Source organism: Xenopus laevis, chromosome 4L (genome assembly GCF_017654675.1).
Source record: "Xenopus laevis strain J_2021 chromosome 4L, Xenopus_laevis_v10.1, whole genome shotgun sequence".
Classification (NCBI taxonomy): Eukaryota; Metazoa; Chordata; class Amphibia; order Anura; family Pipidae; genus Xenopus; species Xenopus laevis.
In genome coordinates, this window is record NC_054377.1 from 29,243,635 (window position 1) to 29,269,060 (window position 25,426).

At 40.4% G+C, this 25,426-nt stretch overlaps 2 protein-coding genes across 4 annotated transcripts in view; one reads left to right on the plus strand and one right to left on the minus strand.

Moving 5' to 3' along the window:
- mus81.L (MUS81 structure-specific endonuclease subunit L homeolog) overlaps nt 1–9,680 on the minus strand; it is a 74,598-nt gene extending 64,918 nt beyond the window's left edge. For 2 of the 3 annotated variants that reach the window (XM_041590023.1, XM_041590024.1), the window contains exon 1: nt 8,296–9,680. The gene's annotated coding sequence lies outside the window, so the exon portion shown is untranslated. The remainder of the gene's footprint in view (nt 1–8,295) is intronic. The other variant, XM_018257685.2, reaches the window with a different exon arrangement.
- cfl1.L (cofilin 1 (non-muscle) L homeolog) lies at nt 7,655–18,305 on the plus strand. Its single transcript, XM_041590025.1, has 4 exons — nt 7,655–7,990; nt 15,377–15,684; nt 16,694–16,770; nt 17,312–18,305. Exons 1-4 carry the CDS (start codon nt 7,670–7,672, stop codon nt 17,428–17,430), a joined length of 825 nt encoding a protein of 274 aa, XP_041445959.1. The 5' UTR covers nt 7,655–7,669; the 3' UTR covers nt 17,431–18,305.
- Nucleotides 18,306–25,426: the final 7,121 nt, after the last annotated feature.

A 25,426-nucleotide genomic window follows, 5' to 3' on the forward strand; every position in this document is an offset into this window, starting at 1 on the left:
TGGATGCTGAAAAACTCGGCTTATACTCGGGTATATACGGTATGTCCTTTTCTGTGTAATAATAAAACAATGCTATTGGTATTTTTCAAGTTTAAAATTTTTCTTAGTAGCCTTAAGGTATGGTGAGCCAAATTACACAAAAAGCCCTTATCCTAAAAACTATTCAAATAAACAGTATGAAACCCTTCTTAAAGGAGAAGGAAAGGCTAAAATTAAGTAAGCTTTGTCAGAAAGGTCTATATAAATAAAGCAGTAAACCCTCAAAGTAATGCTTCTCTGAGTCCTCTGTCAAAAGATACACAGCATTTCATTCCTTTAATTGTGTACACATGGGCTTCTGTATCAGACTTCCTGTTTTCAGCTTAAACATCCAGGGCTTGGGCAAGGGCTTGAGCATGCTCAGTTTTCTCCTCTCTCCCTATCCCCCTCCCTTTTCCCTCCTCCCTACAGTAATCTGAGCCCAGAACTTTGAGTGAGAAGGGAGAGAATCAGGCAGGAAGTGATGTCACACCAATGTCATCCCAATATGGCAGCTGCTATCCTAAACAAACAGAGAGAGTTTCTAGAGCTGTTTACTTAGGTATGGTAAAGCATTAGCATTGCAGAATAAATATAGTGTTATAGCTTGCACTATTGTGGCTAATCTTTGTGCTTCGTTAGATTTCCTTCCCCTTTAAATGAGTGGTTCACCTTTCAGTTAACTTTTAAAATGTTATAGAATGGCTAATTCTAAGCAACTTTTCAACTGGCCTTCATTTTTTCTTTTGTATAGTTTTTTAATTATTTGTTGTCTTCTGACTCTTTCTAGCATTCAAATGGCTGACTGAACCATCTAAAAACATGCTCTGTAAACTACAAATGTGTTGTTATTCAGTGTCGGACTGGGATGCCAGGGGCCCACCAGAAAACCTTTCCAAACTATTATTCCTCCTTTTCTCACTCAACCTCTTTATTCTTCTAGTCTTTTATATCTACTAACTATATTCTTACATTATTGTGGATTTTTTCCCATAACGAAATAGGGAATGACCATAAATAGGCCAAAAGTTTAGAAGCAAGAGAGACCACTGACACCTGGGCCCACCGGGAGTTTTCCTGGTATCCCGGTGGGCCAGTCTGACACTGTTGTTATTGCTTCTTGTAATTACTTATCTTTCTTTTTAGGGCCTCTCCTATTCATATTCCAGTCTCTGATCAAATCAGTGCAGGGTAATTGGGGCCATAGCAACCAGATTGCTGAAACTGCAAACTGGAGAGCTGCTGAATAAAAAACTAAATAACTCAAAAACCACTAATAATAAAAAATGAAAACCAATTGGAAATTGTATCAGAATATCACTATCTACATCATACTAAATGTTAATTTAAAGGTGAACAAACCCTTTAAATACTAACACAAATGTATAAAGCACTAGCATATTCTGCAGCACTGTGTTATAAATGGATTTATACATTGAACATACAGATTTCCATACAAAAACAACCAATAACCAATAAACAAGTTAAAGAGGGTCCTGCACAAATCAGCTTAGCACAGCAAGTGACACAAGATGAATGACCAATGACTGGCAAAATAATGGTCTAATATTTGGAGTAGAAGTAGTTTATGTATCGATATCACCCAGCAATGTGTCTGACTTTACATTTCCATCTTTCATTACACCAAGTACAAAATGTGAAAGCTACACTTACAAAAGAGGAGTATGGTCAAAGTGAGATGTTTAAGAAAATAAACAATAAATCAGCTGATCTAACAACATTAGGGTGCTGTATAAAGACAATATAGAGTAGGAACAGTTTAAAGGATAAAAACAGTGATTAAATAAAGTCGGGGCTCTTGCTACTGTTACATTTCTGCCATATGTGTTACTGTATCAATGTGTTCAACAGACAGATGCTAATAGTACGTGTAAAATCTGGATCTTGCGCTCACTCTCTAATCGAATCAATTATCTGTCTATGCGTGAAAACAAGTAATTTATGTTGTGCATGAATTTAAATATATTATAAATTCCTTAATGATGCCTACTGTAAAGCTGGCACATATATTTCCCGACCTAATTCTCATGCTGAAATCGCTATGGCTAACAAGTCTGCAGCTATGTGAAAATAACAAAGGGCATGACATGCTAGCGTTCCCAATATAGCTTAATACTTTGCAGCTTTCCTAACAATGAACCAGGAGCAACAAAGAGCTTTTTCCTTCCAGTTTAATTTTCCAGCTACTGCACAATAGCACACACACAACCTCTTGGGCAGCCCCCTCCTCCCAATTGCATCTTTTCAAATGTCTTTTGCTAGGCTTGCCTTTAGATCAAGGCTGAGAAGGTTTCACTTACTTCCAAAAAAGGAAGTCCCAGACGCCTCAACAACCCCCCCTCCCTCCACAGGCCACGATGAAGCCTGGTCACGCCCACTGCAGCCTACATGTCCATATTAGGACATATAGGGCAATCCATGGTCTCAGCCCAAGCAAAAAGCTTAGCAGAAACCAGACAAAAAGAGAGAGAGAGTGAGGCCTTTTACGATCAGATATTTTGCTGCTTTCCCTACACAAGATCTGAGAAGCCTGATCCCCTTCCCCCCCCCCCTCGCACGTAGCTGCTAAATAAAGCACCTGTTTCTTTCACTCAATATGGGTGCAGGGGCATGAAACATTCAATTCTTGCAGGTTGCTATGTACACGTACAGTACTTTTATATTGCTGGAATGAAACAGTTCATTGTGGTTGTTTGAATAGATGTGTCTGAAAGGCTAACGGAGATAGATCTATAGCCCAGAGTTCTGCAATCGTATCCCGCAGAATGAATTATGCTTTTGAAACCCCAAGCAAGGGCTGCTATGTATTTGTGGAAAAATATCCGATAAACTAAGGGGGTTATTTACTAAAGTGCGTTTTTTGGTGCAAAATCTTTCAGAATTTATTTAAGTCTGATGCTGCAAAAAGTCAGAATCCAAAAATCCGCCATCTCAGAGAAACACAAAAATATTTGGATTTTAGTAAATAACCCTCTATAGTGTAAAGCTAGGCGCACATACTGCCCGATCGTCTTGGCATGTACGTCACGGCTTTTAACAGGCAGCAAACAAAATGCATACACAATCCCTTTGGAATGCAGACTCGGCATGCTGAATGAACATGGACTTGAACTGTGAATTTACGCCTACTTTATAGCTATACAGTTTGTAAGGAAAAATCAGTGGTATAACTACCATATAGTAGAGTCACCCTGGGGGATAAGGGGGCCTGGACATTCTCTGGTTCTGTTGTATGGTTTCCCCTCCCCATTGCTTCCATTAATTCAATGTTCCCTGCTGCAAACAAGCAAGTCAAGCACGACCCATATCTCTTATGTTATGCCACTATGAAAAATATTGAGGGTCATGCATTTACAATAAATCAGTAGCATTTTGGTAACATAATCAGTTGTGCTTATTTACAAAGCAGTACCTCGTATAGTTATGTTTGTTCCCCACCATGCAGTTATTGCCAGAATTCAAACATAATCACAGCTTTGTGCAGAATAGCATGATTTATCAAGGCAGATGCAAATACACATTTATGGGGTTAGTTATCAAAAGTCAAGTTTGTGAGGGGTTTTTTTCTACCTCGAATAAACTCACAACTCGAATGTTTGCTTATTTATGAAAAAAACCCAAATGTAAAAAACCGGAATCAATCCGGGGGAAAAACTCTATTACTCAAATTATCGACAAAAAAAAAACTGGAATAGTTCGAATTGATCGAGTTTTCGAGTGCCAATCATCGGCTTAAAAAATCTTCAAATGGATCAAGGGCCCTATGCCATTGAGTGCAAAGTTACAACTACTGTGGACTATGAAGCAATATTTCAGGATATACATTCAGCATTTGATGACCAGCCCATCAGAAAAAAACTCTAAACACATGGTGTTGAGTTGCTAACACATATGATCACATTTTCTTTAGCCAAGTGCTTTTTACTCCTTTAAACGTGCAATTAAAAACTTGTTTTGAAGTGAGCTCTGCAGATTAAACTGTGGATATCAGACACAAAAAAAAACAAAACCAGATTTTTTTTAAAAGCAACGAGCCACAATGCAAGAATGCCATTGGTAGCCCCCAAATACCTAATGCCCACTAAATAAAGAAATTAAGTTAAAGGGATACTGTCATGGGAAAACATGTTTTTTTACAAAACGCTTCAGTTAATAGTGCTGCTCCAGCAGAATTCTGCACTGAAATCCATTTCAAAAGAGCAAACTTTTAAATTTAATTTTGAAATCTGACATGGGGCTAGACATATTGTTAGTTTCCCAGCTGCCAACAGTCATGTGACTTCTACTCTGGTAAACTTCAGTCACTCTTTACTGCTGTACTGCAAGTTAGAGTCATATCACCCCTCCCCCCCAGCAGCCTAACAAAAGGTACAATGGGAAGGTAACCAGACAGCAGCTCCCTAACACAAGATAAAAGCAGCCTGGGAGATCTAAGAACAGCACTTTATAGTAAAAGTCAAGTCCCACTGAGACTGATTCAGTTAAATTAAGTAGGAGTAATTACAGCGTGCCAGAAAGTAGTTCCATCCTAAAGTGCTGGCACAAGTCACATGAATGAGGGCAGCTGGGAAACTGACAATATGTCTAGCCCCATGTCAGATTTCTAAATTGAATATAAAAAAATATGTTTGCTCTTTTGAGGAATGGATTTCAGTGCAGAATTCTGCTGGAGCAGCATTATTAACTGATGCATTTTGAGAAAAAACATGTTTTCCCATGACAGCATCCATTTAAAGAATACATCTTAGCATTTGATCCATCAATGTAGTGTCTTTTGTGTACATTTTATATGATTAGCATGTTAAAGGCTGCCTTATCTCTCTGAGCTGTTTCCCCTAATGAATGTTTGGGCTCACACAGCCCACTGTCCAGGTGGGAAACCAATAGGCACTGTGAGTGACAGAACCACCACATTGTTGTATGTTGGATCTGCTGTATAATCTGTTGGCACTAAATAAATCAAGCATAACAACAAAGATAAGTATAGAATGTAAAACTCCTGGCAGCCCATGTCTTTTTTTGCCATCATAACTCTACAAGCCTTCTTCCCTATTAATAACACTGTAATCATATCTACAGCTCCTGTATAATAAGGAGTAATACAAAAAGCATTACTTTTATAAACAGGAAAAAAAAACTTGTACTTGATCTTCACTTGGCAGTATAAAAAGGTTATTAACCGCAAATCATTTGACATAAACGTGCCTTTAGGCTAGACATAATTTATGACAGCATTTCTTTTTTTATATATACTATTACACACATATATGCTATCTGACTGATTCTCTGTATGAAACAGCCATGCATTCCACTGTTCTCCATTCTATTTGGCGGTTGGTATAACTAAAGAGGGAAGGTGTGAAAGAAAATATAAATACTAACCCATAAAATATGCTCATACATATGCAAATACAGTGTATATTACTTTTTAGGTTTTTATTTTTTTCTAAAGTGATCCCCTCTGATTTCGTGTAGCAATGCAATGAGGTCAGGGGCCAGCTTTAATGTTATGGTCATAGCATGTAAGTTTCCACCAAGAACTGCAGTGATTTACTGTAAATGGGGCACAGCACCTAAGTAAATGGCAGCTCATAATAACTACATGAAACTCTAGCACTAATTAATAGATCCAGACATGGACACTTAGCCTATAGACTAGTCACACCATCGCTTGAAGTAATGAATTGTTTGCCAACTTTGGCTAAACACAATCATAATGAGGCTATTGGGAAATCATTAATGACAACACAGGACTCATTTACAGGCCCAACCCCCTGCCTCCTATTAACAGCAGACATAACATCTAGTACGAGTGTGCTGTACAGACATTTTAGTTGTCATATGTGGCACTACACCAAGAGAGAGATTTAAAAGGCTTTATTTGAAAACATTTCATCTATTTTCTTTACCATATTTAGAATGGTCACAGTAAAATGAACATTTGAAATTATATAGCTAATGGGAACCTACTGCCATTGCCACATAGTTTCAATGTTTGCATACTTTTGTCAAAGAGGGAAAGACTTGAAAAATTGCAATTGTAGAAAATGTATCGGATTACAGTCAACATTAATAAATGTGATCTCAGGGGGCTTATGAGGTCTCCTGCATTTGCTGTGAATGCATTTACATAGAAAAGGGCACATGGCTAGGGTACAGCTTCAACACCTTCAGTCCATTTAACAGTCAGCAAATGCACACCACTGTAACAAGGTGCAAAACTCGTGGCGGTCATACTGTACATGGCTTAATATGCCAAAGGTGGCGCAACACAGCCAGGCCCGGACTGGCAATCTGTGAGTTCTGGCAAATGCCAGAGGGGCTGCTATAAGGTCCTATAGAAAGTCAGTATTTAGTGGGCTGGTGAGGGCTGTTTGGGCCTCTGTGTGGGCTGTTTGGGCCTCTATGTACCTGAAATGCCAGGGCCGACTCTCAGTCCGGACCACAGCAACTAACAGAAGTACCATTAAAACTATCATTAAAACTAGATACAGCTTTGGAAGGTCCATTTTGCCCATTTACTCACCCCAATGTGGCTGATCTGATCATTTGGCCACTGACTAGATCACCTAGCAGCACCATCTAACAATATTTTCCAGCCTTTCCTATAGATATTGGATCATGTCCATTGAGATTTTGGTCAAATAGGCAGTAGTTTTGGCCACACACCCATGCCAATGAGCATATCCAGGAATATTTTTTAAAAAAATGGGCATTGGTTTGGCCTATCTCTTGCATATATACTGAATTAATTAGACAGGGGACCAGGGAATGTGCACTGATTATTGGCCAAGTCAGTAGCACTTCCATTATTCTTTAATACATTTTTACTAAGCCTTAGGGTTGTGACACACGGGCAGATTTGGAGATTTTCCGAAGTCGTCCAAAGTTTCCTCGTGAGGAAACTTCGGACAACGAAGTGCCGCGTGTGCTTTAGCGCAGACGACTTTTCATTATATAGGACGGGAAGATATTGTTGCCCAGACGAAGAGGCGATTACTAGACAACTATAGTTGTTTTGTATAGCACCAGGGGGTTCTGGAGGAACGTCATTTTGTTTCTACTATGTACTGTATTTACTGTATATGGCTGAAATGACAATAAAATCCACTTGACTTGACTAGTCGCCAGGCAATTAAATCTCCACGAATCTGCCCGTGTACCTCAACCTTTAGGAGTGCTCCCACAACCCCCCTTTTATATCCAGGAGTGGACCCTGTTTTCTTTAACCCTTTTCTTGAGGAAACTCAAATCAGGGATATAGTGACACCTTCCAACAGAAATGCACTGCTTATACAGCAAAAGCCATGCAAAATCCAGACTTTCCTGACAGAACAGTTTAGTCCATAACTACCACACTAATTATTATCGGGTTCAACCATTTATTTGACTCGGGGAGCCGTGACAGTGAAATGATGTAGTGTATATGGATATACAAATGACAATCACTTCAGACAGCTTTAAAGTGGTCTTATGGACGTCGAAACGATTCCCACCATGTGAGAGAAACCGAGAAAGTGATTTCTGCACAATACAATAATCTGTAATATTCAGGTTTTCCTGATACTGGATTTATATGGCGGCTACCAGGGTTTCCTCACACAGAAACCCACCACTTTCCACACCCAGTATGACCAATCCCGAAATCCCACCCCATTTGCGCGTCATAGACACAGCGGACCGCAAGCACAATGACCACCCCCTCGGACTACAAACTAATTCACCGAACTACTACAACACCCAGCAACCCCCGCGTGACCATACAGGAAACGGGTCCCTCCCTCCTCATTGTACAACGCTTAAAGATAGCGGAAGGAGGCTTCTTTTCAGTGTGAGTCTGGAGGCAGTGGCACGGCTATTCATCGTACCTTGCTCAAGACCCCGGCTGCCTTCTAACCCGCTTCTTGTATTTCATCGTTCTAAACGCGGCCTATCCCTTCAGTACAAAATGGTGAGTAGCATATTGGGTGGGTGATGAATTGAGTTCGTTGTACGCCAATCCTGGAGCAAGTAAAAGAGGATGCCGGGAGCCGCTCCCTCCTGTCGCCATTTTTTGCCCCCTTTTCAATGACTTTGTAGCTTTAGAGGTAATAGTAAGCGAAGCCTAGTTTAATCGACTGCCCGCCGAGTCGGACGTCACAATGTCGGCAATCTTTAATCACGCTTTCATCGGTAATGGATTTTAACGAGGACGCTCTCCCTTCCATTGTGTAAATTCCATAGAATGAGGTAGAACAAAGTCTCCCGGCTTCTTACCTCTAGAGATGGCATCTACTGGGTATCAATCGGGTACCGGTTTTTCTAGTTGGCGCCTATTCTGCAGAGATGCCTTGTGGGCGGGAGCGCGCAGAGTTTGCGGCGTTCGCGCTGCGCGTAACCGCAGCGTGCAAGGGATCCTGGTTATATTACTAAGCGAGAGGCGCTGGCATGTTGCGCGCCATTGTACCGGACAGTGGGCGACGGGAGGCCACACCTCCAAGGGAGGGGGCGCCAAAAGCATAAAAGGCTTTTGCTAAACCAGTTTCCCTCTAGCGGGCTGAATAATGGGCGGTTCTGGTCCTTCTGTCAGAAGCTGCCGCCCTGTCACTCTTTACATTCAGCTCGTTAGTTACATTTCCTCCCATTCCTGTTCTGGTGGCCCAGATATGTGTCGAGCTGGCTGTGTAGGGAGTGCGAGCAACAGTTATGCGCACTGTGTCTGTAGAAAATGCTGCAATTCGCCATACTTCTCAGGGCTTGGGGAATGTGGACTTTGAGCCTCTTCTTAAAGGGGTAGCTCCCTGTACAAACCACTTCTGGTATGACGCAGGCATTTCTATTCTGAGGTAACTTGCAATTGCTCTTCCTTATATTGAGTAGCTTCAGCATCTCTACAGTTTGGCATTTTTACAGCTATCTGGTTGCCAGGGTCCATTTTATTTTCTGCTATCCAGGCAGTGGTAGGAATGAGATCTTTGAATAGGAGAGGGCCTATAGCTGCCAATGATGGTTCATCCCAATGGGGGGAAAAAAGCTAAATATATACAGGAAGCAGGGGCGTAACTACAGAGGAAGCAGACCCTGCAGTTGCAGGGGGGCCCAGGAGGTACAGGGGGCCCCATGAGGCTCTCATTGATGAGCAATTTCAACATATATTGTTAAAACAGGACAAACACTGGATATGTTGGGGGCCCTACAATTAATTTGCTGTGGGGCCCAGCAACATCTAGTTACGCCACTGACAGGAAGGCCGGGATTTTTGTCCAGAAAAGGTGGCAACCCTAGCGCCCGAATAATAGAAAGGAAATCGGAATATCGTCTCCTCGGAGCAATGGCTTTTTGCCTGTAGGGGTCAGTGACCCACCATCTGAAAAGAGGAAGAACCAGAAGACTACGAATAAAAAAAAAAAAAAGTTGAAAGTTAATAGGTCGTTCTATAACATACTAAAGGTTAACCCTTAAAGGTGATGGAATCACTGAGAATGTTGGGAGAAGTATCTTTCCCGTGGATAAAAGTAGTATGGCTGTGAAGGTTGTAAAAGGTTAAAGTGCAAGTCAGGGGCAAGAGTTGGTGGTTTGCTAGAAATATTCAATACGGTAGGAAGAAAACAAGCAACTGGAGTACAGGGCTTTTACCACTTATTGCTGCATCTAAATCAAAGGTATCCTCTAGAGCAGTGACCCCCAACCAGTGGCTTGTGAGCAACATGTTGCTCTCCGACCCCTTGGATGTTGCTCCCAGTGGCCTTCAAGCAGGTGCTTGTTTTTGAATTCCAGACAAGTTTTGGTTGCATAAAAACCACGTGTACTGCCAAACAGAGCCTCTCGTTGGCTTTAAGTCCACATAGGGGCTACCAATACCCAAACACAACCTTTATTTGGTAGCCCCATGAACTTTTACATGCTTATGTTGCTCTCCAACATTATTTTACACTTTTTAATGTGTAAAATGTAATTAAATGTGTAATGGCTCATGAGTTAAAAAGGTTGGGGACCTCTGCTCTAGAGTGTTGTGAAAAGTTTGTGTCTCAACTGTTTTTCTGCTCACATGTTTTCACCAAACCAACAGCCCTTATTTATGTGCTAAAATCTCTTCCCTAAAGACTTAAGGACCATGACACCCAAGGTTGGTGGTTCCTTGGCATCTTCCCCACATGTGGTTGTAGGTTGGTTCATTGATGGGGCAAGTTTAAAAACTACATCTGCCCATGTGCCATGTTGGCAAGTGCATGGTGCACTGTAAAAAGAGGAAGTGCAGCAGCACTCCACTTCCTGTTTTATGCAATATCTTTTTAAAGACTTACATTGTTTGGGGTGGGATATAGTTTTCCTTTAACTGAGCTGTTGGGCTGAGTGAGTAGAACTGTGGCCATAAGTGTTTGCCCCCTCATATGGCATGCTTCCATTGGGTCCATAGCCCACTTAGTCTGATAGTGTACATGATTGGCCTTAATAAGTAGCTTTTATTTAGGTCTCGGTGTTGTAAATTTTTTAATTTTTTTTTTTTTTTATTTTTCTTCACCACCGCACCAAAAATGGAATACTCTCCTGTGTTGCTTCCCTGACAAGTAGAGCTTAGGTCTGAGTGCAGCAACGTAGACAGCAGCCTAAAAATGCATTCTCATTTTTTATTTTTTGCTTTTTTTTAGGCTAATCCCTGTTCTGTGAAGCTGCACTCAGGCCAACGCTGTGCCTGTCCATGCAGCTACACAAGGTTATTAAAACTGATCTGATTTCTCTCAGCCTGCCTAAACACAGATAGGGTTTAGCTTGCAAATAGTTGTTTCATTGACCATTGTAAAAGTCACTATACTTGATGTTGTACCTGCATATCAGACAGTTTGACCATTGGTTCACCAGCAGGGCCAAGTGCCGTTAACGCTGTTTGTGTTCTTCAGCCGTCTGAGTACCCATAATATATACCCACTTAATTTTTTGTGGCCTTCATATGAAGCCTGTGCTTACAGATTTCTTCTAATGAAAGGTTGTTCTGACTGCTTGCATAGAAAATTAGATGCAAATGGCACAGGGAACCCATGTCACAAATTCATTGAAATCTTGCACACCAAAAATAAAAATGATTTTAGCAAAATGCTATATATTTAAGTGCTTTTGCTGCTCTACCATTTGAGGGGGTATGTTTTAAATAAAAAAAAATATTCCCTCCTTTATAATTTCAACTAATTCTACAGCTAAGTCTCGGTTTTTATAGAAACTGTAAAAATGTTTTAAACACTAGATGGTGTGTGTGGCTTAAAGGGAACTTTGTGTTCTTTCCAGAGTTGGCATAAAATGTAGCTGTAGGAATTCTCGTCTTTAAGCACAATAGCAAACGTTTGGGCAGTCCCAAAGGCCTGCAGGTTTTTTTCCATGCGTGTGCCAATGCTCTACAGTCGAGACACCAGCCTGTGAATGGTCATCTTTATACATTCAAATTGCTCGCATACCAGTGAGAAAGTCACACACAAGGCAGCACTTGGAATCTCATGTTGCATATAAGGTGGTAGATTTGAATGCTGACAAACCTAACCAGCCCTTTGTGCTGTCCTTTCGTAGCTTTTCGTATATATAATTTTTTTTTTTTTTTTTAAATGCCTATAGTAGCAGTGTATTTTTTTTATTCCTTTAAAATACTTTATTTTTTTTGATGTTAATGTTCATTTAAGGGCAGTGAGAAGATTAAATAGAAGGGGGGGGGGGAATATAATTTAAGAATAGTGACTTGGGATGGGGGGCACAAGGGGTTTAAATGTTGGATAAACTATTTAATGAGTACTTTAAAAACCTGGATACAAATTTAACTTTTATAGGGGGAAAAGAAAGCAGAATGTGAAATTAAGGAGAGAAGTGGAGAACAAAGCTGAAAGGGAAAAATTATATATGTTTATGGACATTGGAAGGAAAGGAGTAACTGGAATGTAGAGACTATAACATTTGGGAGGCATGACAACTGCTAACACTAATACATTGTTGAGAGATTTTGAGGGGGGGGGTTCTGTAGCTACATAATACAGCATATATTGTAAACTGTTGAGCCAAGGGCTGTCGAGAACTTTAACTTAAAGGGGTTGTTCACCTTTGAGTTAACTTTTAGTATGATATAGAGAGTGATATTCTGAGACAATTTGCAATTGGTTGTCTTATCATTTGTAGTTATTGAGTTATGTAGCTTTTTATTCAGTGGATCTCCAGTTTATAATTTGTCTTGTTGCTAGGGTCCAACTTACCCTTGCAACCATGCATTGATTTGAATAAAAGTCTGCAGTGTGAATAGGAAAGGGCCTGAATAGAAAGATAAAAAGTAACAAATGTGTAGCCTTACAGAGCATTTGTTTTTACATGGGGGGGGGGGGGGTCAGTGCCCCCCCCCCCCCATTTTAAAAGCTGGAAAGTCAGAAGGCATTTTATTATTTAATAAACAAAAAACCACTACAAAATTAAGACCAATTGAAAAGTTGCTTAGTTGGCTATTCTAGAACATACTAATTTGGGTATTTAGTATGTAGGGATGCGTTATACCTGAGGCACTTTGATTTGGTTAAATGCTAAATCCTTCACATAAGACTTGGCCAAATATTGAACTAGTTACACATTCTGGGGTTAGTATCCAATTCATGGTTTGGATATAGTATGGTCGGACAACAGTCGCATGGCTGATCCTCTGCCAGTAGAGATACCAGATCTTGCAAAGTGCTGTGTGATTTGGAAGAATTTCTGTGTTTGGTGAATTTCTTGTTTTACTGAATAGCAAACCGCACAAGTATTTTGTAGAATTGCCTGTTTCAATATAAATGATCTTGTTTTGCCGGTGTGCTGGCTCTGGTCTAGTCTCGTACACATATTTTAATCTGAGCAACTGCTTTTCAAATTGAAATCCACAGAAGGGGAAGGCGGGCCATTCCATTCAGGCAAAGACAACTTCACTGATGTGGCATTCCTTTTTTAACCAGAAATATTATTCTCAATACAAGACTTTTGAGTGTCCTTTTCTGTGCATGAAACAATCCGTGCCATCTCAGCATGTCATTAACAAATATGAATGGTTCTGTGGAGACCAGTGAAGCCTGACTCTTAAGTTCCATCTTGGCAATCCCAGTTCTGCACACTCATTATTTGCATGGCTGCATTATCATGCTACAGCAGGAAAGGGTTTTACGCAGTGTGATGCATAGATTTGTCTCCGTTCTTTAGTCAGCGTTTAAATTTTCATTCTGCCAAGACCTGATTCTTGATGCTGTCTCACTGTCACATGGTGATGCCTGATTCAACATATAAGGGTTTCCAGTGCTCCAGAGTTAAATAGTGGTGGTCTTTACTCCCCACCCGACATCCTTTGGCATTATTCATGGTGGTTGGTAGTGTTTTTAAATTTTGTGTGTCGGTGGTAACTTGTGCAAATAAGAATTGTTACAGAATGTGCATATGGGGCATGTACTAGACCTGTCTCTGTTTTTGTTTTTTTTTAAAGGGGAACTATCGCAAAAATGAAAATTTAAACTTCAGCATAACGAAATAGTGATTTCTAAATACAATCAATTCTGTACTGTTTCTGAAATAAAGTTTATCTTCACTATTCCTCTCTTAGCATCTTGCTCTTCATGCAGGAGTTGGGTGTCAGATATTCATTGACGGTAGATCCAATATATCTAATAGGGGTTGCTCCTTTTGCCTAGAAGATGCATTGGCGCTCACTACATTAAAATCACCAGACATCACGTCTCTCTACATGCAGTTATTTTGTTTGTACTGGAATCTGTTCTTTAAATGAGCTCGCTTTCATCTGCCCCCCCCCCCATAAGATATATTGGATCTAACTGTCAATGACTAAATCTGACGCCCAATTGTTGCAAGAAGACAGAATGAAGAGAAACAGAGGCTGAGAGAGAACTAGTGAAGGTAAACTTGATTATTTCTGATACAATGAATTAAAACTTCTGCATTTTTTCAGAAATAAAGTGTGCTTATTTAATTTTTGCAATAGTTCCCCTTTAAGGTGGCCATACTCGGGCTGACGGCTGCTGACTCTCTCTCCAAACAGATTTAACTGTTTATTGGCTTGTGTATGGGGCAAAGTGATGAGCCTGACTAATATTGGGCTGGCTTGAAAATCCCATTGGATAAGTAACACGTGGGCATGTTGCTATAGTCCTTGTCCAAAGCATCACCATAGGCTCCTCTGTATTATCCTGATTGGCCCAAGAACTAACTATCGGATAAGCCCTGTTTATGCCCAGCACATGCCTGGCCAAGTCATAAGTTGTAGCATAGTAGACTCTGCTTTGCATTTGCAGCTAATTAAGATTTTAACTTGTTGGTACAATGTCCTGTGCAGACACTCTGAATAAGGCCCTTGTGCCATGAGCCTGTCTGATAGTATATTAATGGAGCCTAATCCGCATCTTTTGATTTTTAGTGAAGTTAACTAATATTAGCAACTATGGCTGTTGCAGATTTTAGGTAATGGTTGTTTGCACAGAATGTTTTGGTTAGACTGCAAAATTCCTGCAAATCTTTGCACTGGAGAGAACTGAAATTACAGTAGCAATTGAATACTCCTTAATGAAAAGGTGTAGTCGCTTGCACGACACCCGTGTGCCTTTAGCCATAAGTATGAACATGGCACCACAGAGGATTACAACTCTGTGGAAGCAACAACTTAACATCTTATTCAGGCCTAGTCACACTTACAATAAAAAGCTGCAACACTGCCATCTAGTTTTGAGAATACTTTATTGGATTGAACATCTAGGCAATGGGTTTTCTACCTTGTAAAGGTCACTTATTTAACCCAGACTATTTGGAGCATCTTGTAAAGCATTTCGGTATACAATGGATTAATCCTGAACACCAACCTTTCATCAGTGGTTAACTAGAATATGTTGCCACCAATTGAGCTTCACTATGTTATGAGGGTCTTCAGGTGACTGCCGTCTGAACAGCTGTGGCCGTAATGTTTTACTTAATTGTATACCACTGAAAGTACATGTTTCAGGGTAGGACTCCACGAGCGATTTTGTCGCACTGCGACAAAAATAAGGTAAGAGATGCATCTGCATCCAGCAGTCGGATCAACGCTGCAATAATTCTATCTCTTTCCTTATTTTTGTCGAATCGCAACAATCGCTTGTGGAGTCCTACCCTAAGTCACAGCACAAGTAAAATAATTAAAACACAGCTGGTTTAGGACAGGAGGTATTCCCCATTTTATTTATTTATTTTCCTGTTCACTGATCTTTCTCTATGGCTTTACTACAGCTAAATATTTGATGTGAGCTGCCCCATGAGCTTTTCAGCATATGAACATGCAACATAAAGGTGACTGTTTTAAGGCTCTTAATCTTACCTGTTTTTCTTTTAGGCCTCTGGTGTGATGGTCTCCGATGATGTCATTAAAGTATTTAATGAAATGAAGGTGCGCCATCAACTCTCCCCAGAAGACGCCAAAAAACGCAAGAAGGCAGTTGTCTTCTGTCTTAGCGACGACAAGAAAACCATCATTTTGGAACCAGGAAAGGAGATCTTGCAAGGGGATATCGGTTGTAACGTTGAAGATCCCTACAAGACCTTTGTGAAGATGCTGCCCCGGAATGACTGCCGTTATGCACTGTATGATGCACTCTACGAGACAAAGGAAACAAAGAAAGAGGATCTTGTTTTTGTGTTCTGGTGAGAAGGTTATGTCATTTAAAAATGTAAATGTTTCAGTTGTACATCCACTGGTTTATATTTTTGATGCTGATTTAGAGGTCTCTGTAAAATGTTAAGTAGAGGTGGCAGTTATTTTACACCCGACAGCTACAAAGGATAACTGTGTTTGCTAAAATAGCCCTCTTCAAGTTATGTTGCTTTTCCACATTGTCTTGATTATAAGCCTTAATCTTGTATGCATAGGTAGAGACAGAACAAAATATGAGCAGTGACTTCAATACAATATGAGGGCTGGAATATATTCAGTGTTACCAAAGTAGGAAAGAGGTCTGTGGCTGTAGTTTTGCAGAATGAGCCCCACATGGGTAACCTATGTGCATTTTGGTACTAGCACATGTTGCTTCTACAGGTCCACTTATTCAATTATGCCAAATTGAGTACATAAAGTATACATTGTATGTAAGTGCATTTAGGGCACTCACTGATATCTTTAAAATGAGGTTGAAGTTATAATGCCAGACTTGTAGTATGAACCAGAACTGCAATTTTCTCATCTCTTTCGGCTCCAAAATGCGAGCGTTTACATTTTAGTGCATCAGCCTAAATTTTAACCTTATGAAAGCTGGTTTGGTAACTGTATAACAAGTATTTAAACTTGGATACAGCATTTTGTTTTACTTTGGAATGTTTTTAAAATGCCAGTGACTCTGTGGTTTAACACTGTTACATTATTGGGGTTTTAAGTTTTACAAGACTTCTTCCCCATGACTTTTCATAAGGTACTTAAGATTCCTCCCATAGAGGCCTAATGAAAATCTAAGCTTGTAGTATTCATGGGGATTTAATGTAAGCCCCCTTATTGATCAGCCTGTAAGACCTGTGCATTGGAGATGCTTGCCTAAAATAGTGCAGGAGGGGTGCCGACCTGGCGTGTGTTGGTTGTGTTTTTTTTTTTTTTTTAAGAACAAGAAAAGCAAACTGCTGGGCACAGCACCAGAGTGATTTTTGTTATTTTGTTTTTTTACAGGGCCCCTGAAGAAGCCTCACTTAAAAGTAAAATGATCTACGCTAGCTCAAAAGATGCAATCAAGAAGAGATTACCAGGTTGGTTACCTAATTATACAAAATGGTTTGCAACAGGTTTACAATAAAGGTGGCCATAGACGTGTAGATTTACCTTCATGTCTGACAAACGATCATTCGGGGCCATCTCCCGACCTGCCACTAACCATTCAGATGAAATAAAGTGGTAAAAGAACAGTTTCACCAGACTATGTTCTAGGGATGCACCGAATCCACCATTAAGGATGCGTGGTATCCTTAGTGATCCCTTTGGTTATAATCTGAGCTTAGTGATGTCATTTCTGTCACATGGCTCGCTGGAACTAGTTTGGAAGCAAGCCAGAGCAATTGATTGCAAAAAATGCATGAGTTCAGGAAATCTGCATGAACCCAAGCCTCAAATGTATATAAATGTGCCCCTCCAAGAAATGTAGATCCTGCTATAAAACTTCACAATAAAATATCTGTTACAGCTTTAAAGGTGAACTATCCTATATAGATATATGTAATACTTTGTCATTAAAAACTGTAAAGGGAAATTGTTTATTACCAAAACTGAAACTTTTTTGGTTTTCTTCCGCAGGTATCAAACACGAGTGGCAAATAAACACCTATGAAGATGTAAACGATCCCTGTAACCTTGCGGATAAACTAGGGGGCAACACTGTAGTTTCCCTTGAAGGCAAATCCGTGAGAAGTTGAGATCCCTTCCTTTGCCAGTGTCTGTGCCACTTCTTTAAGGGGCTTCCATGTAATCATTATCCCAACAATGTCCCCTCTGCTACCTGAAATCCCTCACTACTTTGAAGGACATGTTTTACTTTACAGTCAGATATCACTTTTAAAGCCATTCCCAATGCAGACCAGCCTTTTGTTACTTTGTTTTTAGTAGTCTTGTTTGTGGATACTTTACACTATCTTAGAGGAAGTTTTCCTTCCGTCTACAAAGTAGATGCACTTATCTCAGATTTGAGTTAATTTTGCCAAATATCTTCTGGCGTCTTACCCATCCCACATGCCATATCTAAAAGGCCCTTGGGCCTCATTCATTCCCCTGCCCTCTTAACACTGGCTTCTAACATTCCTAGAATAAATTAAGATGGCTGCTTTTTATTCCTCTATGATTTATTACATTTCCATGCTTCTTCTGTAACATTCCTCACAGCCCCTCTGGCATCTGCTGGGTCTCTCAAAACCATAGGCACTTTTTTTTTTTTTTTTTCTCCAGCAGAATACTTCCCTGTAGTGTAACTTCCATTTCACCCTTTAAAGCCCCCTCTTAATTTAATATTACTGTTGGTGTGTGGGGCAAGGCTTTTAAGACAGTATGCCTCAAAGATGGCCGCATATACAGTTTGCCAATATTAATCTGCAAGTTTGTGATTTTAAATCTGTACATCAGCCTTGGTGGATTGGAGGGTGTCGAAATTCTGTTGTCTGATGCGCTTCACCTCTTCAGTCCCTTTCTTCCCAATCATTGTCACATGTCACTGCAGTCTCCGCATCCTTATGTCTTGTGTTACTAATATGGAAGTCATACTGGCAGATCTGACATTAATAAACATAAGTTTAAAGAATTGGTCTTGGTTATTGCTTTCTGAAAGTTTTATGAAGTCTACTGTAATGCACTCAACAATATGACTACAACTTAGGTTGCCATTGACATGCCTTATTGAATTGTTTATCTATTTAAAAGTAAGACTAAAAAAAATATATTTATTTATATTGTATAATTGTTTGCTGGCAATGATCTTGTCCATTTTTAAACCTTGTGGATAAGTCCGACCTTATTTCTGCTCCTCTTGTATTTCATGCATAAATATTTACATTTAGTGAGTACCTATATTACAACCACAGAAGAACCCCCATGTTATGTTTTTAGGGGACCAGGAAAAAATGATGTAAAACCAGGGACTTGTGTTAAAGTAACAGTCTTCAATTACTGAAAAGATATAAGCAGAGTAGTAGGGATGCATCGAATCCAGGATTCAGTTCAGGGTTCGTCCAAATCCTTCTGCCCGGCTAATCCTACTTTGCATATGCAAATATGGAAATCCCATGCCTTATCACAAAACAAGGAAGTAAATGTTTCCCCTTCCCACCTAATTTGCATATGCAAATTTGGTTCGGTATTCAGCCAAATCTTTTGTGACAGAATCGGGGATACGGCCGAATCCAAAATAGTGGATCCCTACAAAGTAGTCAGTTTAACCTTGAGATACAATATTTACTGTGTTGATAATGAGGTTTATGCACAGGGTCGGACTAGGGGGTTCAGGGGCCCCCCCCCTCCCCAGCAAACTCAACTCTGCCTTCTCCCGCCCCCTGGCAGCGCATACCTATGACACGCTTGTTTGTGGGCAGAGGTCAGGAGCTGAGGTGGAGGAAGTCTTACTCTGTGGGGCCGGCCCAGTCGAATGCTGGTTATGCATTTTTAACCTTAATGTTACACTATGGGGAGGATGTGCAAGGTCTCTCGGTCACATACACTACCTAAAGCTGGCCATAGACGCAAAGATCTGATCGTGCAAATCGAGGATTTGCACGACATTCGGACAGTGTGTGGAGAGTCCCGGCATTTTTCGTCCAGCGGAGATCGGTCGTTTGGTATATCGGACAGGTTAGAAAATTTGTGTCTGCTGTGGGTAATATCTTTACGTGTATTGCCGATCATACGATTTTCAGAGGGAGACTCACTAGCTTTGTCGGACATAACTTTCGTACGATTGCTGGCAAGGGCAGAACATCGGCTGATCTGTTCTCACTACTTCTGAATGGTAAGACTTTGATCTTAATGGTTAGTGGCAGGTCGGGAGATGGGGAAAGTCTGATCGTACGTTGATTCATATGATCGGATCTTTGTGTCTGTGGCCAGCTTTAAGCAATAAGTGATTGGTGCAGGACTGTATAAGGGGCAGAGTATTTAGAATTGACCATTTACTGGAAGAACCAAGACAAAATTTACATCCGGTTAGTATTTAAAACCTCTATTTTACAAATAAACATTTATGGGGGGGAGGCAGTTTTTGGGTACATCCAGACAAAATATTGATGTAAAATCCAGGAAACCGTTACTTAAAATCAGGGAAATGCTCCCATTGAAATGCATTATAAATTGGTAGGACCACAAATAAAAAATGTAATATGCGGGAAAACTTGAAATCAAGGTTTTACTGTATCACGATGTGCTAACCTATTCCACAGCGATTTACATGATGTATAGAGTTTACAATCTAAAATGCAGGGGGCATGAGACACGAGACACAACGGGGGGAATTCACAAAAGTGGTGATAAAAATGTCGGATTTCCCACCAAATTCACAAACCTCTATCTCCAATTTTGTGAATTTGTCTTTTAAACAGACCGTTGTCAGATTTTGTCTTTTGCAAAACATTTTAGACATTTTTCTTGAATTTGTCTTTAGCTCTTGCTACACCTGTCGGTCAGCCATCAAATTGGAATTTTTGGGGAGGGGGTTTATTTTACCTAGGAAAATTATACATAATTTTTTTCCGGATAACCTGGGCTTTCTAAATCTGCCTACATGTTTTTGTAATTCCACTTATGTAACAAGATATAAGGGTCTACATACAAGAAATTCTATTTTGAATAATATAGGGATTTGTATCAGAAACCTGTTTTGTTATCTTATATCAATTGTCTAATTGCTGCTAAAACTAAAATAAAATGGCTGGGAGGCTTTACTTTTCCTTTAGATTATATATTCACTCAAATTGCTAATATTGCTTCATTCATTAAGATAAAACTACTAGAATAATGCAAATGTAAGTTAACTTTTTACATATCAATTTGTATAAAATACACTGTTTAATTACTTGTTTTGTTTGAGTGTTTTACACCTATAGGAGAAAGAAACTTGTGCCCTGACTATAAAAGCCTAATCCCTATTAATGATAATAATGAAATGAAGATTGGCTGAACCAAAGCAGAGCAAATGGTCTTAGAATTGATCTGGGGAAGAGTTACGTATACTGAGCTTTACTCCATTTTTAAAATGTCGTTTTTGCACCATTTTGAAAGACAAATTCATAAAAGTGTCTGTAAACTGCCTTTCTTGCACTAAAATATAAAAAGTGGCGGTTGAGTCAGAATTTAGGCGGGTTTCTGTTTGTGAATATAGAGAAAGTATTTTACTCCAGTTTACCACCACTTTTACTAGGGGATGGTATATACATATACCCGCTCCCCCAACTTCTGTAAAAAAAATAAATAAAATACTGGCTGGACTGTATGCTGCATGCAGGGGTGAAGTAGAGTAGCAGGCCCTGGATAATGGCCCAATGTGGCTACACATAATATACAGAAACAGCCTATATTTGCACAACTGTTGGCAGGGATGACTCTAGGTTTATTCTTCTGTACTAGACTTGGGCTAATTTCAGAGATGTAGTGATGTTTTATACCAGGGCTGTCCAACTGGTGCCCCCCCCCCCCCATGTGGCCCTCCACATCAAAGTCTGCCTGCCATTTGTAATCTTGCCATTTGTAATCTTTAAAAGGTATCACTATAGAGATTAACTGGCCCCTGCATAGTTTAAACCTCAAATTCACACTGTGATCCCCTGCATTGTTCACACCTGTGACACCTCTATTGTTTATATCCTAAAGGCCAGTACTGTTCACAACTAAGACCAAGACTGAAACTGCCCACATTGTTCACCTGTTCACACCTTATTCAAAATGCTAGTGGGGCACCAGCACTGTGTCACTGTATGTAGTACATATTAGACTGGTCCTGATTTTCTTGTCTCCTGCTCTGTTCTGCCTTCCCTATGCTCCCTGTGTGTGTCATACGTTGCTTGCTCTTTGCACCCTGTGTTTGCCATGCTATGCCTGACCTACAGTCAGTCCAGTTAATCCTGTAGTGCCAGTAGCCATCCATCATACTGCCTCCCCCCCCCATACCTGTACCAGCAAGCTCAGCAGTCATCCATCATACAGCCCTCCAGCAGCCATCATATTGCCCCCAAGTATTTATGTACCTGTGCCAGCGCCCAGCAGCAACAGCAAACATATGGGCCCTGACCCAAATCTGTACCTGGCTGAGTCAGCAGGAAGCTTCACACTTTACAGTAATAGAAAGAATGTCTTCAGTTCAGTGCAACTGTGCAAGGCTGAGAGCAGCAAGTGCGAGCCACACCAAGCAGGCCGCCAGCTCTCTGCCACCCAACCACATCATTGACTCATATACGCACGTCACTCTGCACTGCCACACCAAACAGAAGGAGCTATTACTTGCTGGCAAGAGGGAGAAGGTGAAGGAGGGGATTCCACCCGACTGAGTGACCATGATTACTGAAACAAATTATTAAATAAACGCTTGAAAAAATGAAAAGGTTAAAAAAAAAAATAAAAGTGCGCCCCTCAATGATGGTGTCCTAGACAGCTGCCTACTTTGCCTACCCCTAGTTCTGGCCCTGTTCCCTGCAGTGAGCACCAACCATCTGTTTTTTTGGTGCTATTAATGTGGACATGGTCTTGCGGTAACTTGTGTGTGGTTTAAAGTGGGTGTGGTCTAAAAACAGGGAGTGGCTAACACAGGCTTCCATTATCGGCCCTCCACCATGTAGATTAGAAAAATTCCGGCCCTCTGTACCATATAAATTGGACAGCACTGTTTTATGCTATCATGGAAAAAAATGTTTGTTTGTTTTTTTGTCTCAAAACTCATCTGCTAATATTGCTGCTCTAGCAGAATTATGCACAGAAATCCGTTTCTCAAAAGAGCAAACAAATTATTTTTTATATTTTATTTTGAAATCTGACATGGGGCTAGACATATTGTCAGTTTCTTGTGCTCTGATAAACTTCAGTCACTCTTTACTGCTATACTGCAAGTTGGAGTGGTATCACCCCCCCCCCACACACCCCAAAAACCTAACAGAACAATGGGAAGGTAACCAGATAGCAGCAATCTAACACAAGATAACAGCTGCCTGGTAGATCTAAGAACAGCACTCAATAGTAAAATCCAGGTCCCACTGAGACACATTCAATTACATTGAGTAGGAGAAACTGCCTGCCAGAAGTCAGTTCCAACCTAAAGTGCTGGCTCTTTTTGAAAGCACATGACATGAGAAGGCTGCGTGCACGCCAATACTGCAACTAAAAAAAAATACACTTGCTAGTTCGGGAATTCATTTTATATTGTAGAGTGAATTATTTGCAATGTAAACAGTGTAATTTAGAAATAAAAACGACATCATAAATCATGACAGAATCCCTTTAAGCTGCCTTTTCTGTTCTGTTTATAGATTATTATGGTGCTGCTTGCAAATAGCCCTTTGGTTTTATTCATGCCACAGGCTTCATTGTAACTGTTTTAGAATCACCCTAGTAACTAATATGATTGCTATGAATCCTTTCAAACTGACACAACTATGGGTTAGTGTGAGGTTAGATGCTTAAAATTAACTAAATGAAACCAGAACAAACTAAATTAAAACTTGTTTGTAAAGGGTAATGGTTGACCAGAAGAGCAGTGTGCTTTTCCGTGCAACTATCCCCAGCAAACATGGCCTAGTGCACAAAGCCCCAGAGACTGCCCTGTGCTTCATTATCCTGAGGGATCTTACTCAGTGGTGTTTCAGCCAGTGGTGAATCTTGCATGTGTTCCACCACAGAAAGAAAAGCTGCCTGTTCTTTCAAGTTGTGTGCCACCTGTGTTAAGCGCTTGCATGCACCTCTGGGTACAGAATGATGGGGGTGGAATGGTATAAAAGATCCACCACAACCATAAAACACCTATGTGTTGTAAGATTCAGCTTGACATAATATATAAAATTACTGCTCACAACAGTCTTGCCAGTTATTTAAACCCTTAGGATAGGACTACTTGGACGTTTTTGGGGGCGATCCGACGCGCTATGTCAAAACGCAGGAGTGAAATCGCATGCGACGGAAATAAGGTAAGTGAATGCATTGTTGGATGAAGTCGCATTGTTTATACGACACGACTGTAGGATACAGACGCTGCGTCTGCATCCAAAGGTCGTGTCGGATCAACGATGCCGACTCTGTCGACATTTCTATCTTTTACCTTATTTCCGTTGCATGTGATTTGACGCTGGCGTTTTGTTGCAGTGCGTCGGATCAAGCCGAAAACGTCCACGTAGTACCTACCCTTAGGAGTATCCTGTTGTCTATTGCAAAGAGAAGAGTCTGATCAGTCTGTATACTATAGGGGAGGAAAGGCACAAGCCTAGACCCACGAAGTAGTAATGCTGGAGTCAGGTTGTAGAAGAGTTAAAAAAGCTTACATTTTATTGTCCATTTGCTTTTTTAACTCTTTCACAACCTGACTCCAGCATTACTACTTTGTGGGTCTAGGCTTGTGCCAGCCTCTTTTGAAGTTTTCCTGGTGTTTGACTCCCCTTGCTGAAGGTCTGGGGCGTGTGCACCCGGGCCCAACAGTGATAGCGGTAAGCTCATATAGAACTTCTGAATAGTGATGGGCGAATTTGCGCCGTTTCGCTTCGCCGAAAAATTCGCGAATTTCGCGCGAAATTCGCGAAACAGCGAAAAATTCGCGAAGCAGCGCCGGCGTCTCGTTTTTGACGCCGGCGCCCGTTTTTTTTCCGTGAATTTCCGCGGGAGTTTCGCGAATTTATTCGCTGGCGGCGAATCGCGCAAATTCGCCACGAATTCTCGCCTGGCGAATAAATTCGCCCATCACTACTTCTGAAATGTAGTAGATACTGGTTAAATCATTGTGGTCACTATACTATAGGGGAAACAGGTTCTATAATCCAGGCAAGAGGTTTCAGACTCTGATCTTGCTCACTGCTATGGAGAGGAAATAAACCTTAAAAATTAATATGGCTAAAAATGCTGTATTTTATATACTGAACTAATTGCACTTATTGCCATGCAGTAATTATCTGTATTAGCTACCAATCAGCCTTATACTGTGACATTCCTATTCTAGATGTACTGTTTATTGAGTCGGTCCCTAAGCTCAGTAAGTGACAGCAGCACAGAGCATGTGCAGTGAATTAGCAGAAAAGAAGATGCGGAGCTACTGGGACATCTTTGGAGAAGCAGATCTTCCCTGCTAAAGGGTTGTGGTTGCCTTGGGCTGGTACAGAAGCCCAAAACATAATGTATACCATTTCAAACCTATTTCTTTGGTTAAGCTTTAGTTCTCCTTTAAATAGTGAATATTTGCAGCAATCATTGTGCCTTCCTAGATGTCATAGCTGCTAAAGTTTACCAACCCATCCTAGTGCAGTGAGTTTGGTTTGCCTTGAATCACTAAGAAAGTTAACTGTTGGTATCTGACCCAGGTATATGATATAGATAAATATAAATAATTGTGGGTGATATAGATAAACATAAATAATTGGGGGTGAATAAGTAATAAGGGTGGCCACATTTACCACTGAATAAAATTCTGATGCGGAGATTTCCGCATAAAATGACAACAAACATGATGATAAAGGGGAGGTAAACACAACGTTTTGCATAATAAAAGCATATTAAATTATAAGCAATCTTCCATTAAATATTACAAAATTCTACATTGTGTCTTGGAACAAAACAGCTGGATACTGAGGGAATGTGTGTCTGCAATAAAGATTTGGCCACTGGTTTCCAATTGTGCATGTAGCTAAGAACAGTAAGGAACAGAAACTGCTGTCAATACCAATTACGTTTGCAATTAACTTTAAAAGCCTT

Excerpts from the sequence above, each read along its gene's own strand:
- cfl1.L (XM_041590025.1), top strand. The coding sequence starts at position 7,670 with ATGACCAATCCCGAAATCCCACCCCATTTGCGCGTCATAGACACAGCG. Across the intron at positions 7,991-15,376 it reads TATCCCTTCAGTACAAAATG|GCCTCTGGTGTGATGGTCTC; the intron begins GTGAGTAGCATA and ends TTTTTCTTTTAG. Across the intron at positions 16,771-17,311 it reads AATCAAGAAGAGATTACCAG|GTATCAAACACGAGTGGCAA; the intron begins GTTGGTTACCTA and ends TTTCTTCCGCAG.